At 46.8% G+C, this 15,896-nt stretch overlaps 1 protein-coding gene across 3 annotated transcripts in view; it reads right to left on the reverse strand.

Moving 5' to 3' along the window:
- The window catches only part of LOC122941026 (acylphosphatase-1-like), a 29,372-nt gene extending 18,423 nt beyond the window's left edge, over positions 1–10,949 (reverse strand). The window contains exons 1-3 of one of the 3 annotated variants that reach the window (XM_044298006.1): positions 10,757–10,877; positions 2,176–2,304; positions 1,580–2,096 (exon numbers count right to left, since the gene is read on the reverse strand). In XM_044298006.1, coding sequence (XP_044153941.1) covers positions 1,881–2,096; positions 2,176–2,256 — 297 coding nt within the window. In that variant the 5' untranslated portion in view covers positions 2,257–2,304; positions 10,757–10,877 and the 3' untranslated portion in view covers positions 1,580–1,880. Of the gene's footprint in view, positions 1–1,579; positions 2,097–2,175; positions 2,305–10,756 lie in introns of those variants that run through there. The other 2 variants (XM_044298004.1, XM_044298005.1) reach the window with 2 other exon arrangements.
- Positions 10,950–15,896: the final 4,947 nt, after the last annotated feature.

Raw genomic sequence — 15,896 nt, forward strand, 5'->3', positions numbered from 1 at the left:
TATACACTCCGATCTCTGTATATGACCCCCCCTCCTCTATACTGTGATATATACATTCGGGGGCTCTGTATATGACCCCCCCCCCTCTATAATGTGATTTATACACTCCGATCTCTGTATATGACCCCCCCCCCCTCCTCTATACTGCAATATCTACACTTCGGTCTCTGTATATGACCCCCCCTCCTCTATACTGTGATATCTACACTTCGGTCTCTGTATATGACCCCCCCCCCCTCTATACTGTGATATGACCCCCCCCCCCCTCTCTATAATGTGATTTATACACTCCGATCTCTGTATATGACCCCCCCTCCTCTATACTGTGATATGACCCCCCCCCCTCTCTATAATGTGATTTATACACTCCGATCTCTGTATATGACCCCCCCTCCTCTATACTGTGATATATACATTCGGGGGCTCTGTATATGACCCCCCCCCCCCTCTATAATGTGATTTATACACTCCGATCTCTGTATATGACCCCCCCCCCCCTCCTCTATACTGCAATATCTACACTTCGGTCTCTGTATATGACCCCCCCTCCTCTATACTGTGATATCTACACTTCGGTCTCTGTATATGACCCCAACCTCCTCCTCTATACTGTGATATGACCCCCCCCCCCTCTCTATAATGTGATTTATACACTCCGATCTCTGTATATGACCCCCCCTCCTCTATACTGTGATATGACCCCCCCCCTCTCTATAATGTGATTTATACACTCCGATCTCTGTATATGACCCCCCCTCCTCTATACTGTGATATCTACACTTCGGTCTCTGTATATGACCCCAACCTCCTCCTCTATACTGTGATATGACCCCCCCCCCCTCTCTATAATGTGATTTATACACTCCGATCTCTGTATATGACCCCCCCTCCTCTATACTGTGATATCTACACTTCGGTCTCTGTATATGACCCCAACCTCCTCCTCTATACTGTGATATGACCCCCCCTCTCTATAATGTGATTTATACACTCCGATCTCTGTATATAACCCCCCCCCTCCTCTATACTGCAATATCTACACTTCGGTCTCTGTATATGACCCCCCCCCCTCCTCTATACTGTGATATCTACACTTCGGTCTCTGTATATGACCCCAACCTCCTCCTCTATACTGTGATATGACCCCCCCTCTCTATAATGTGATTTATACACTCCGATCTCTGTATATAACCCCCCCCCCTCCTCTATACTGCAATATCTACACTTCGGTCTCTGTATATGACCCCCCCCTCCTCTATACTGTGATATCTACACTTCGGTCTCTGTATATGACCCCAACCTCCTCCTCTATACTGTGATATGACCCCCCCTCTCTATAATGTGATTTATACACTCCGGTCTCTGTATATGACCCCAACCTCCTCCTCTATACTGTGATATGACCCCCCCCCCCTCTCTATAATGTGATTTATACACTCCGATCTCTGTATATGACCCCCCCCTCCTCTATACTGTGATATATACATTCGGGGGCTCTGTATATGAACCCCCCCCCCCCCCCCTATATACAGTGTTATGGGACATGTAATATGTAGACAAGAAAAGCACCAAATGACGACGACCATTAATTTAATGAAGCGATTAGTGTCCATGCAGATCACTCATGCAATGCTCAGTGAAGGTGTCCGCTGAGGGTAGTGGTCACTATACATTATTGTCACTGGCAGAGTCTAGGCTGCCAGTGAGGGACAGAACTGATGGAAATAGTGCACTTGTCCAGAGTCCACGATGCCCAATTGCAGCGTAGGAGCGGATGCCATGGGCACTTGGGAGCCGCACATATGTTCTCAGCCGCTTCTCTACCACACTGATCTAAACATTTCATCATGAAACCATGACCCCCATGAGGGCAGAGCCTGTCACTTGCGGATCTGGAAGCATTTATGTTCCAGTTGCTGGATCTTCTTTTCATTGTCGAATTGGGCCCTTGTGATTCTGGACTTTGGGCTCCCTGTCACCTGCAACCATTGCTGCATCTCCCGCACTTTGTCTGCAGGACCCTGCACGTGGCCTCTGACCGTTCCTTCTTCTGTGTTCTGCACCCATCCAACCAGACCCAGGCGATTCCCCTCCGCCTGCAACAGGGGAAACACAAGCACCCTGTCAGACACGCCGGGGTCAGCACTGGAGGCCCACAAGCTGCCCCTCCATTACCTGGGTGTATTTACGAAAGAAAACACCTTGAACCTTTCCAAACACCTCAAAATCCAAACAGATAAGAGCGTCGCCCTCCATCAGGATCCTGGAGAAGATGGATCAGTCAGAGAAATACACAATGTCCACCTGAAATGGGACAAAACAGAACGGACTGACATCCGGCTCTATGGTGACCGCAATGGACGCTTTCCATATGTGGAGCATGTGATATACAGGCCATGTAATAATGAATGGCAGAACACAGAAGAGCCTGCACCTCCGGTATGGACACGAGCGAGAAATATATACGTATCATACGTCTAACTCCCCGGGCGCTCTCTGATAACCTCCATCCCCGCCAGGCATGTCCAAACTGCGGCCCTCCAGCTGGTGCAAAACTACAACTCCCAGCATGCTCTAATAGCTGTAAGCTATCCAGGCATGCTGGGAGTTGTAGTTTTGGAACAGCTAGAGGGCCGCAGTTTGGACATGCCTGCCATACACTATAACATAGCCCCAAGTGCACCCCAGGCCATAATGACCATACACTATAACATAGCCCCAAGTGCACCCCAGGCCATAATGACCATACACTATAACATAGCCCCAAGTGCACCCCAGGCCATAATGACCATACACTATAACATAGCCCCAAGTGCACCCCAAGCCATAATGACCATACACTATAACATAGCCCCAAGTGCACCCAGGCCATAAAGGCCATATAACATAGCCCCAAGTGCACCCCAAGCCATAATGACCATACACTATAACATAGCCCCAAGTGCACCCCAGGCCATAATGACCATACACTATAACATAGCCAAAATCTTTACTGGATCAGGCACCCACTGCCATCCATAACCCAGGAGCTGGAAATGGCAAATCTTAGACTACCACCGCTCTAGGTCTGGCGAGAGCCATCAGACGAGATCTTGCCCACATGCTTAACTCCTCCCCTACACATCCATACTGCCGTCCTACAACGTCACCCTCCTCCATACTGCCGTCCTACAACGTCACCCTCCTCCATACTGCCGTCCTACAACGTCACCCTCCTCCATACTGCCGTCCTACAACGTCACCCTCCTCCATACTGCCATCCTAAGATGCAATTCCCATCCACAGTGCGACTTTACACCACTGTTCTCTCTCTGGCAGCAGTATCAATGTCGCTGATGTCTGCTCTTCATTTCTCTGAACTTTCTGACTAATCAGAATTTAGGGAAAGGGGGTACACATACTTATAAATGTAATATACACCTCCCATCTTATTACGGGGGCACCTCACACAAATAATTTCCAGGTGGATCCGCCACACTCTGGGACTCACTATCCCAGCAAATTAGCCTTTCCCTCCAACACTGACACCTTCAAGAGCCCGAGACCCCCACCGAAGCAGCGTCCTCACCGACTGTCTCCGTCCCCTCGTAGGTCCTCGCCGCTCTGAGCCCGTCTGTCACTGCGTCCTTGTGGGTACTGTAGATTATGTATGTGAACCCTTATATCTGAAGAGCCCTAATATAATACTAATACACAGTATAATATACACCCTCTTCTCAGTGTATACAGGGGTACAGGACACCCACACTTAGTATATATAATATACACCCTCTTCTCAGTGTATATAGGGGTACAGGACACCCACACTCACTATATATAATATACACCCTCTTCTCAGTGTATACAGGGTACAGGACACCCACACTTACTATATATAATATAGACCCTCTTCTCAGTGTATACAGGGGTACAGGACACCCACACTTAGTATATATAATATACACCCTCTTCTCAGTGTATATAGGGGTACAGGACACCCACACTTACTATATATAATATACACCCTCTTCTCAGTGTATACAGGGGTACAGGACACCCACACTTACTATATATAATATAGACCCTCTTCTCAGTGTATACAGGGGTACAGGACACCCACACTCACTATATATAATATACACCCTCTTCTCAGTGTATACAGGGGTACAGGACACCCAACCTTACTATATATAATATACACCCTCTTCTCAGTGTATACAGGGGTACAGGACACCCACACTTAGTATATATAATATACACCCTCTTCTCAGTGTATATAGGGGTACAGGACACCCACACTTACTATATATAATATACACCCTCTTCTCAGTGTATACAGGGGTACAGGACACCCACACTTACTATATATAATATAGACCCTCTTCTCAGTGTATACAGGGGTACAGGACACCCACACACTATATATAATATACACCCCTCTTCTCAGTGTATACAGGGGTACAGGACACCCACACTCACTATATATAATATACACCCTCTTCTCAGTGTATATAGGGGTACAGGACACCCACACTCACTATATATAATATACACCCTCTTCTCAGTGTATATAGGGGTACAGGACACCCACACTCACTATATATAATATACACCCTCTTCTCAGTGTATACAGGGGTACAGGACACCCACACTCACTATATATAATATACACCCTCTTCTCAGTGTATATAGGGGTACAGGACACCCACACTCACTATATATAATATACACCCTCTTCTCAGTGTATATAGGGGTACAGGACACCCACACTTACTATATATAATATACACCCCTCTTCTCAGTGTATACAGGGGTACAGGACACCCACACTCACTATATATATAATATACACCCCTCTTCTCAGTGTATATAGAGGTACAGGACACCCACACTCACTATATATAATATACACCCCTCTTCTCAGTGTATACAGGGGTACAGGACACCCACACTTACTATATATAATATACACCCCTCTTCTCAGTGTATACAGGGGTACAGGACACCCACACTCACTATATATAATATACACCCCTCTTCTCAGTGTATACAGGGGTACAGGACACCCACACTCACTATATATAATATACACCCTCTTCTCAGTGTATACAGGGGTACAGGACACCCACACTCACTATATATAATATACACCCTCTTCTTAGTGTATACAGGGGTACAGGACACCCACACTCACTATATATAATATACACCCTCTTCTCAGTGTATACAGGGGTACAGGACACCCACACTCACTATATATAATATACACCCTCTTCTCAGTGTATACAGGGGTACAGGACACCCACACTTAGTATATATAATATACACCCTCTTCTCAGTGTATATAGGGGTACAGGACACCCACACTTACTATATATAATATACACCCTCTTCTCAGTGTATACAGGGGTACAGGACACCCACACTTACTATATATAATATAGACCCTCTTCTCAGTGTATACAGGGGTACAGGACACCCACACTTAGTATATATAATATACACCCTCTTCTCAGTGTATATAGGGGTACAGGACACCCACACTCACTATATATAATATACACCCTCTTCTCAGTGTATACAGGGGTACATGACACCCACACTCACTATATATAATATACACCCCTCTTCTCAGTATATACAGGGGTACAGGACACCCACACACTATATATAATATACACCCCTCTTCTCAGTGTATACAGGGGTACAGGACACCCACACTCACTATATATAATATACACCCTCTTCTCAGTGTATACAGGGGTACAGGACACCCACACTCACTATATATAATATACACCCTCTTCTCAGTGTATATAGGGGTACAGGACACCCACACTCACTATATATAATATACACCCTCTTCTCAGTGTATATAGGGGTACAGGACACCCACACTTACTATATATAATATACACCCCTCTTCTCAGTGTATACAGGGGTACAGGACACCCACACTCACTATATATATAATATACACCCCTCTTCTCAGTGTATACAGGGGTACAGGACACACACACTTACTATATATAATATACACCCTCTTCTCAGTGTATACAGGGGTACAGGACACCCACTATATATAATATACACCCTCTTCTCAGTGTATACAGGGGTACAGGACACCCACACTTACTATATATAATATACACCCTCTTCTCAGTGTATATAGAGGTACAGGACACCCACACTCACTATATATAATATACACCCCTCTTCTCAGTGTATACAGGGGTACAGGACACCCACACTTACTATATATAATATACACCCCTCTTCTCAGTGTATACAGGGGTACAGGACACCCACACTCACTATATATAATATACACCCCTCTTCTCAGTGTATACAGGGGTACAGGACACCCACACTCACTATATATAATATACACCCCTCTTCTCAGTGTATACAGGGGTACAGGACACCCACACTCACTATATATAATATACACCCTCTTCTCAGTGTATACAGGGGTACAGGACACCCACACTCACTATATATAATATACACCCCTCTTCTCAGTGTATACAGGGGTACAGGACACCCACACTCACTATATATAATATACACCCTCTTCTCAGTGTATATAGGGGTACAGGACACCCACACTCACTATATATAATATACACCCCTCCTCTCAGTGTATACAGGGGTACAGGACACCCAACCTTACTATATATAATATACACCCTCTTCTCAGTGTATATAGAGGTACAGGACACCCACACTTATTATATATAATATACACCCTCTTCTCAGTGTATACAGGGGTACAGGACACCCACACTCACTATATATAATATATACCCTCTTCTCAGTGTATACAGGGGTACAGGACACCCACACTCACTATATATAATATACACCCTCTTCTCAGTGTATACAGGGGTACAGGACACCCACACTCACTATATATAATATACACCCTCTTCTCAGTGTATACAGGGGTACAGGACACCCACACTTATTATATATAATATACACCCCTCTTCTCAGTGTATACAGGGGTACAGGACACCCACACTCACTATATATAATATACACCCTCTTCTCAGTGTATACAGGGGTACAGGACACCCACACTTACTATATATAATATACACCCCTCTTCTCAGTGTATACAGGGGTACAGGACACCCACACTCACTATATATATATAATATACACCCCTCTTCTCAGTGTATACAGGGGTACAGGACACCCACACTCACTATATATAATATACACCCTCTTCTCAGTATATACAGGGGTACAGGACACCCACACTCACTATATATAATATACACCCCTCTTCTCAGTGTATACAGGGGTACAGGACACCCACACTCACTATATATAATATACACCCTCTTCTCAGTGTATACAGGGGTACAGGACACCCAACCTTACTATATATAATATACACCCCTCTTCTCAGTGTATACAGGGGTACAGGACACCCAACCTTACTATATATAATATACACCCCTCTTCTCAGTGTATATAGGGGTACAGGACACCCACACTCACTATATATAATATACACCCTCTTCTCAGTGTATATAGGGGTACAGGACACCCAACCTTACTATATATAATATACACCCCTCTTCTCAGTGTATACAGGGGTACAGGACACCCACACTCACTATATATAATATACACCCTCTTCTCAGTGTATACAGGGGTACAGGACACCCACACTCACTATATATAATATACACCCTCTTCTCAGTGTATACAGGGGTACAGGACACCCAACCTTACTATATATAATATACACCCTCTTCTCAGTGTATACAGGGGTACAGGACACCCACACTCACTATATATAATATACACCCTCTTCTCAGTGTATATAGGGGTACAGGACACCCACACTCACTATATATAATATACACTCTCTTCTCAGTGTATACAGGGGTACAGGACACCCACACTTACTATATATAATATACACCCCTCCTCTCAGTGTATATAGGGGTACAGGACACCCAACCTTACTATATATAATATACACCCCTCTTCTCAGTGTATATAGGGGTACAGGACACCCACACTCACTATATATAATATACACCCTCTTCTCAGTGTATACAGGGGTACAGGACACCCACACTTATTATATATAATATACACCCTCTTCTCAGTGTATACAGGGGTACAGGACACTTACTATATATAATATACACCCTCTTCTCAGTGTATATAGGGGTACAGGACACCCACACTCACTATATATAATATACACCCTCTTCTCAGTGTATACAGGGGTACAGGACACCCAACCTTACTATATATAATATACACCCTCTTCTCAGTGTATATAGGGGTACAGGACACCCACACTTATTATATATAATATACACCCCTCTTCTCAGTGTATACAGGGGTACAGGACACCCACACTCACTATATATAATATACACCCTCTTCTCAGTGTATACAGGGGTACAGGACACCCACACTCACTATATATAATATACACCCTCTTCTCAGTGTATACAGGGGTACAGGACACCCAACCTTACTATATATAATATACACCCTCTTCTCAGTGTATACAGGGGTACAGGACACCCACACTCACTATATATAATATACACCCTCTTCTCAGTGTATATAGGGGTACAGGACACCCACACTCACTATATATAATATACACCCTCTTCTCAGTGTATACAGGGGTACAGGACACCCACACTTACTATATATAATATACACCCCTCCTCTCAGTGTATATAGGGGTACAGGACACCCAACCTTACTATATATAATATACACCCCTCTTCTCAGTGTATATAGGGGTACAGGACACCCACACTCACTATATATAATATACACCCTCTTCTCAGTGTATACAGGGGTACAGGACACCCACACTTATTATATATAATATACACCCTCTTCTCAGTGTATACAGGGGTACAGGACACTTACTATATATAATATACACCCTCTTCTCAGTGTATATAGGGGTACAGGACACCCACACTCACTATATATAATATACACCCTCTTCTCAGTGTATACAGGGGTACAGGACACCCAACCTTACTATATATAATATACACCCTCTTCTCAGTGTATATAGGGGTACAGGACACCCACACTTATTATATATAATATACACCCCTCTTCTCAGTGTATATAGGGGTACAGGACACCCAACCTTACTATATATAATATACACCCCTCTTCTCAGTGTATACAGGGGTACAGGACACCCACACTCACTATATATAATATACACCCTCTTCTCAGTGTATACAGGGGTACAGGACACCCACACTCACTATATATAATATACACCCTCTTCTCAGTGTATACAGGGGTACAGGACACCCAACCTTACTATATATAATATACACCCCTCTTCTCAGTGTATACAGGGGTACAGGACACCCACACTTACTATATATAATATACACCCCTCCTCTCAGTGTATACAGGGGTACAGGACACCCAACCTTACTATATATAATATACACCCCTCTTCTCAGTGTATATAGGGGTACAGGACACCCACACTCACTATATATAATATACACCCTCTTCTCAGTGTATACAGGGGTACAGGACACCCACACTTACTATATATAATATACACCCTCTTCTCAGTGTATACAGGGGTACAGGACACCCACACTCACTATATATAATATACACCCTCTTCTCAGTGTATATAGGGGTACAGGACACCCAACCTTACTATATATAATATACACCCTCTTCTCAGTGTATACAGGGGTACAGGACACCCACACTTACTATATATAATATACACCCTCTTCTCAGTGTATACAGGGGTACAGGACACCCACACTCACTATATATAATATACACCCTCTTCTCAGTGTATACAGGGGTACAGGACACCCACACTTACTATATATAATATAGACCCTCTTCTCAGTGTGTATATAGGGGTACAGGACACCCACACTCACTATATATAATATACACCCCTCTTCTCAGTGTATACAGGGGTACAGGACACCCACACTCACTATATATAATATACACCCTCTTCTCAGTGTATACAGGGGTACAGGACACCCACACTCACTATATATAATATACACCCTCTTCTCAGTGTATACAGGGGTACAGGACACCCACACTCACTATATATAATATACACCCTCTTCTCAGTGTATATAGGGGTACAGGACACCCACACTCACTATATATAATATACACCCTCTTCTCAGTGTATACAGGGGTACAGGACACCCACACTTACTATATATAATATACACCCTCTTCTCAGTGTATACAGGGGTACAGGACACCCACACTCACTATATATAATATACACCCTCTTCTCAGTGTATACAGGGGTACAGGACACCCACACTCACTATATATAATATACACCCTCTTCTCAGTGTATACAGGGGTACAGGACACCCACACTCACTATATATAATATACACCCTCTTCTCAGTGTATACAGGGGTACAGGACACCCACACTTACTATATATAATATACACCCCTCTTCTTAGTGTATACAGGGGTACAGGACACCCACACTTACTATATATAATATACACCCCTCTTCTCAGTGTATATAGGGGTACAGGACACCCACACTCACTATATATAATATACACCCTCTTCTCAGTGTATACAGGGGTACAGGACACCCACACTCACTATATATAATATACACCCCTCTTCTCAGTGTATACAGGGGTACAGGACACCCACACTTACTATATATAATATACACCCTCTTCTCAGTGTATATAGGGGTACAGGACACCCACAGTACGTACATTGCCGTTACTTACCCGCTGCTCTCTCGCCGTCCCTATGACAACAGGGTAGATGCTAGAGTGGAGTTGTTAGAACGAGGTCTGTGACGTCACTGGTCACATGCTCCTTCATGGTCACATGGTCCAGTGTGGGAAGTGCTTATAAACCCAGACTGCAGGAGCTTGTGAAGGAGGAGGAGCTGCAGACCTAGAGGCCATAGGATCTCATACATGAGAGGCAGGTACAGCTCTGTGAAGGGAGGGAGGGAGCATGTGGTGTATTCTGGGGACATGGGGGGTTAATCTGTGAGGGGGGCATGTGGTGTATTCTGGGGATATGGGGGGGGGTTAATCTGTGAGGGGGGCATGTGGTGTATTCTGGGGATATGGGGGGGGGGGATATGGGGGGGGGGGTTAATCTGTGAGGGGGCATGTGGTGTATTCTGGGGATATGGGGGGGGGGGGGGTTAATCTGTGAGGGGGGCATGTGGTGTATTCTGGGGATATGGGGGGGGGGTTAATCTGTGAGGGGGGCATGTGGTGTATTCTGGGGATATGGGGGGGGGGGTTAATCTGTGAGGGGGGCATGTGGTGTATTCTGGGGATATGGGGGGGGGGTTAATCTGTGAGGGGGGCATGTGGTGTATTCTGGGGATATGGGGGGGGGGGTTAATCTGTGAGGGGGGCATGTGGTGTATTCTGGGGATATGGGGGGGGGGGTTAATCTGTGAGGGGGGCATGTGGTGTATTCTGGGGATATGGGGGGGGGGGGTTAATCTGTGAGGGGGGCATGTGGTGTATTCTGGGGATATGGGGGGGGGGGTTAATCTGTGAGGGGGGCATGTGGTGTATTCTGGGGATATGGGGGGGGGGGTTAATCTGTGAGGGGGGCATGTGGTGTATTCTGGGGATATGGGGGGGGGTTAATCTGTGAGGGGGGCATGTGGTGTATTCTGGGGATATGGGGGGGGGGGGTTAATCTGTGAGGGGGGCATGTGGTGTATTCTGGGGGGGGGGGGTTAATCTGTGAGGGGGGGCATGTGGTGTATTCTGGGGGGGGGGGTTAATCTGTGAGAGGGGCATGTGGTGTATTCTGGGGATATGGGGGGGGGGGGTTAATCTGTGAGGGGGGCATGTGGTGTATTCTGGGGGGGGGGTTAATCTGTGAGGGGGGCATGTGGTGTATTCTGGGGGGGGGGTTAATCTGTGAGGGGGCCATGTGGTGTATTCTGGAGGGGGGGGTTAATCTGTGAGAGGGGCATGTGGTGTATTCTGGGGGGGGGGGTTAATCTGTGAGAGGGGCATGTGGTGTATTCTGGGGGGGGGGTTAATCTGTGAGAGGGGCATGTGGTGTATTCTGGGGGGGGGGGTTAATCTGTGAGAGGGGCATGTGGTGTATTCTGGGGGGGGGGGTTAATCTGTGAGAGGGGCATGTGGTGTATTCTGGGGGGGGGGTTAATCTGTGAGAGGGGCATGTGGTGTATTCTGGGGGGGGGGGTTAATCTGTGAGAGGGGCATGTGGTGTATTCTGGGGGGGGGGGTTAATCTGTGAGGGGGGCATGTGGTGTATTCTGGGGGGGGGGGTTAATCTGTGAGGGGGGCATGTGGTGTATTCTGGGGGGGGGTTAATCTGTGAGGGGGGCATGTGGTGTATTCTGGGGGGGGGGGTTAATCTGTGAGGGGGGCATGTGGTGTATTCTGGGGGGGGGGGTTAATCTGTGAGGGGGGCATGTGGTGTATTCTGGGGGGGGGGGGTTAATCTGTGAGGGGGGCATGTGGTGTATTCTGGGGGGGGGGGTTAATCTGTGAGGGGGGCATGTGGTGTATTCTGGGGGGGGGGGTTAATCTGTGAGGGGGGCATGTGGTGTATTCTGGGGGGGGGGGGTTAATCTGTGAGGGGGGCATGTGGTGTATTCTGGGGGGGGGGGTTAATCTGTGAGGGGGGCATGTGGTGTATTCTGGGGGGGGGGTTAATCTGTGAGGGGGGCATGTGGTGTATTCTGGGGGGGGGGGTTAATCTGTGAGGGGGGCATGTGGTGTATTCTGGGGGGGGGGGTTAATCTGTGAGGGGGGCATGTGGTGTATTCTGGGGGGGGGGTTAATCTGTGAGGGGGGCATGTGGTGTATTCTGGGGGGGGGGTTAATCTGTGAGGGGGGCATGTGGTGTATTCTGGGGGGGGGGGTTAATCTGTGAGGGGGGCATGTGGTGTATTCTGGGGGGGGGGGTTAATCTGTGAGGGGGGCATGTGGTGTATTCTGGGGGGGGGGGTTAATCTGTGAGGGGGGCATGTGGTGTATTCTGGGGGGGGGGGTTAATCTGTGAGGGGGGCATGTGGTGTATTCTGGGGGGGGGGGTTAATCTGTGAGGGGGGCATGAGGGTGTATTCTGGGGACATGATGGTGCAGATCTGTGGGAGGGGGGGCTTTATGGGGTGTATTGGAGAGAGGGGGGGGGGGGGCCTCTGTGTAGGGGGCTGGGTGTATCTTGTAGCCGGTGTGTGGTAACACTGATGTGTATTCACCCAATAGATTTTGTTCTTGAGAGCAGACTGGCCGAGCAGAGGGGTTGCCATGGAGACGAGCACACCGTGCCCACCGCTGTACAGTCTGATGGCAGGAAGTACGCTGTATGCACCACTACACCCTATATTTAACCCCCTCAGCCCCGCTAGGTGAAACCCCCTTAATGACCAGGCCACTTTTTACACTTCTGCACTGCACTACACTCCTTTCACCGTTTATTGCTCGGTCATGCAACTTACCACCCAAATGAATTTTACCTCCTTTTCTTCTCACTAATAGAGCTTTCATTTGGTGGTATTTCATTGCTGCTGACATTTTTACTTTTTTTGTTATTAATCAAAATGTAAAGATTTTTTGCAAAAAAATGACATTTTTCACTTTCAGCGGTAAAATTTTGCAAAAAAAACTACATCCATATATAAATTTTTCGCTAAATTTATTGTTCTACATGTCTTTGATTAAAAAAAAATGTTTGGGCAAAAAAAAAAATGGTTTGGGTAAAAGTTATAGCGTTTACAAACTATGGTACAAAAATGTGAATTTCCGCTTTTTGAAGCAGCTCTGACTTTCTGAGCACCTGTCATGATTCCTGAGGTTCTACAATGCCCAGACAGTAGAAACACCCCACAAATGACCCCATTTCGGAAAGTAGACACCCTAAGGTATTCGCTGATGGGCATAGTGAGTTCATAGAACTTTTTATTTTTTGTCAAGTTAGCGGAAAATGATGATTTTTTTATTTTATTTCTTACAAAGTCTCATATTCCACTAACTTGCGACAAAAAATAAAAAATTCTAGGAACTCGCCATGCCCCTCACGGAATACCTTGGGGTGTCTTCTTTCCAGAATGGGGTCACATGTGGGGTATTTATACTGCCCTGGCATTTTAGGGGCCCAAATGTGTGAGAAGAACTTTGCAATCAAAATGTGTAAGAAATGACCGGTGAAATCCGAAAGGTGCTCTTTGGAATATGTGCCCCTTTGCCCACCTTGGCTGCAAAAAAGTGTCACACATGTGGTATCGCCGTACTCAGGAGAAGTTGGGGAATGTGTTTTGGGGTGTCATTTTACATATACCCATGCTGGGTGAGAGAAATATCCTGGCAAAAGACAACTTTTCCAATTTTTTATACAAAGTTGGCATTTGACCAAGATATTTCTCTCACCCAGCATGGGTATATGTAAAATGACACCCCAAAACACATTCCCCAACTTCTCCTGAGTACGGCGATACCAGATGTGTCACACTTTTTTGCAGCCTAGATGCGCAAAGCGGCCCAAATTCCTTTTAGGAGGGCATTTTTAGACATTTGGATCCCAGACTTCTTCTCACGCTTTAGGGCCCCTAAAATGCCAGGGCAGTATAAATACCCATATATTTGAAAAGACCGGCACTCAACATACAGGACCATATGGGTAATTGCAAATCACAATGTTTAATTGACACATATATAAAAGAATAAAAAGATAAAATATAGAATATATACTAACACTCGCTGATTTGATAAATGATATCTCACAAAATTGAACTAATTCTACAGTGGTAACATCACATATCTAATGTTCACTGGAGAAGAGGAAGCGCTATAGGAGAAGAGGAAGCGCTATAGGAGAAGAGGAAGCGCTATAGGAGAAGAGGAAGCGCTATAGGAGAAGAGGAAGCGCTATAGGAGAAGAGGAAGCGCTGTAGGGGAAGAGGAAGCGCTGTAGGGGAAGAGGAAGCGCTGTAGGGGAAGAGGAAGCGCTGTAGGGGAAGAGGAAGCGCTGTAGGGGAAGAGGAAGCGCTGTAGGGGAAGAGGAAGCGCTGTAGGGGAAGAGGAAGCGCTGTAGGGGAAGAGGAAGCGCTGTAGGGGAAGAGGAAGCGCTGTAGGGGAAGAGGAAGCGCTGTAGGGGAAGAGGAAGCGCTGTAGGGGAAGAGGAAGCGCTGTAGGGGAAGAGGAAGCGCTGTAGGGGAAGAGGAAGCGCTGTAGGGGAAGAGGAAGCGCTGTAGGGGAAGAGGAAGCGCTGTAGGGGAAGAGGAAGCGCTGTAGGGGAAGAGGAAGCGCTGTAGGGGAAGAGGAAGCGCTGTAGGGGAAGAGGAAGCGCTGTAGGGGAAGAGGAAGCGCTGTAGGGGAAGAGGAAGCGCTGTAGGGGAAGAGGAAGCGCTGTAGGGGAAGAGGAAGCGCTGTAGGGGAAGAGGAAGCGCTGTAGGGGAAGAGGAAGCGCTGTAGGGGAAGAGGAAGCGCTGTAGGGGAAGAGGAAGCGCTGTAGGGGAAGAGGAAGCGCTGTAGGGGAAGAGGAAGCGCTGTAGGGGAAGAGGAAGCGCTGTAGGGGAAGAGGAAGCGCTGTAGGGGAAGAGGAAGCGCTGTAGGGGAAGAGGAAGCGCTGTAGGGGAAGAGGAAGCGCTGTAGGGGAAGAGGAAGCGCTGTAGGGGAAGAGGAAGCGCTGTAGGGGAAGAGGAAGCGCTGTAGGGGAAGAGGAAGCGCTGTAGGGGAAGAGGAAGCGCTGTAGGGGAAGAGGAAGCGCTGTAGGGGAAGAGGAAGCGCTGTAGGGGAAGAGGAAGCGCTGTAGGGGAAGAGGAAGCGCTGTAGGGGAAGAGGAAGCGCTGTAGGGGAAGAGGAAGCGCTGTAGGGGAAGAGGAAGCGCTGTAGGGGAAAGAGGAAGCGCTGTAGG

The sequence above is a fragment of the Bufo gargarizans genome, chromosome 6 (genome assembly GCF_014858855.1).
Source record: "Bufo gargarizans isolate SCDJY-AF-19 chromosome 6, ASM1485885v1, whole genome shotgun sequence".
Classification (NCBI taxonomy): Eukaryota; Metazoa; Chordata; class Amphibia; order Anura; family Bufonidae; genus Bufo; species Bufo gargarizans.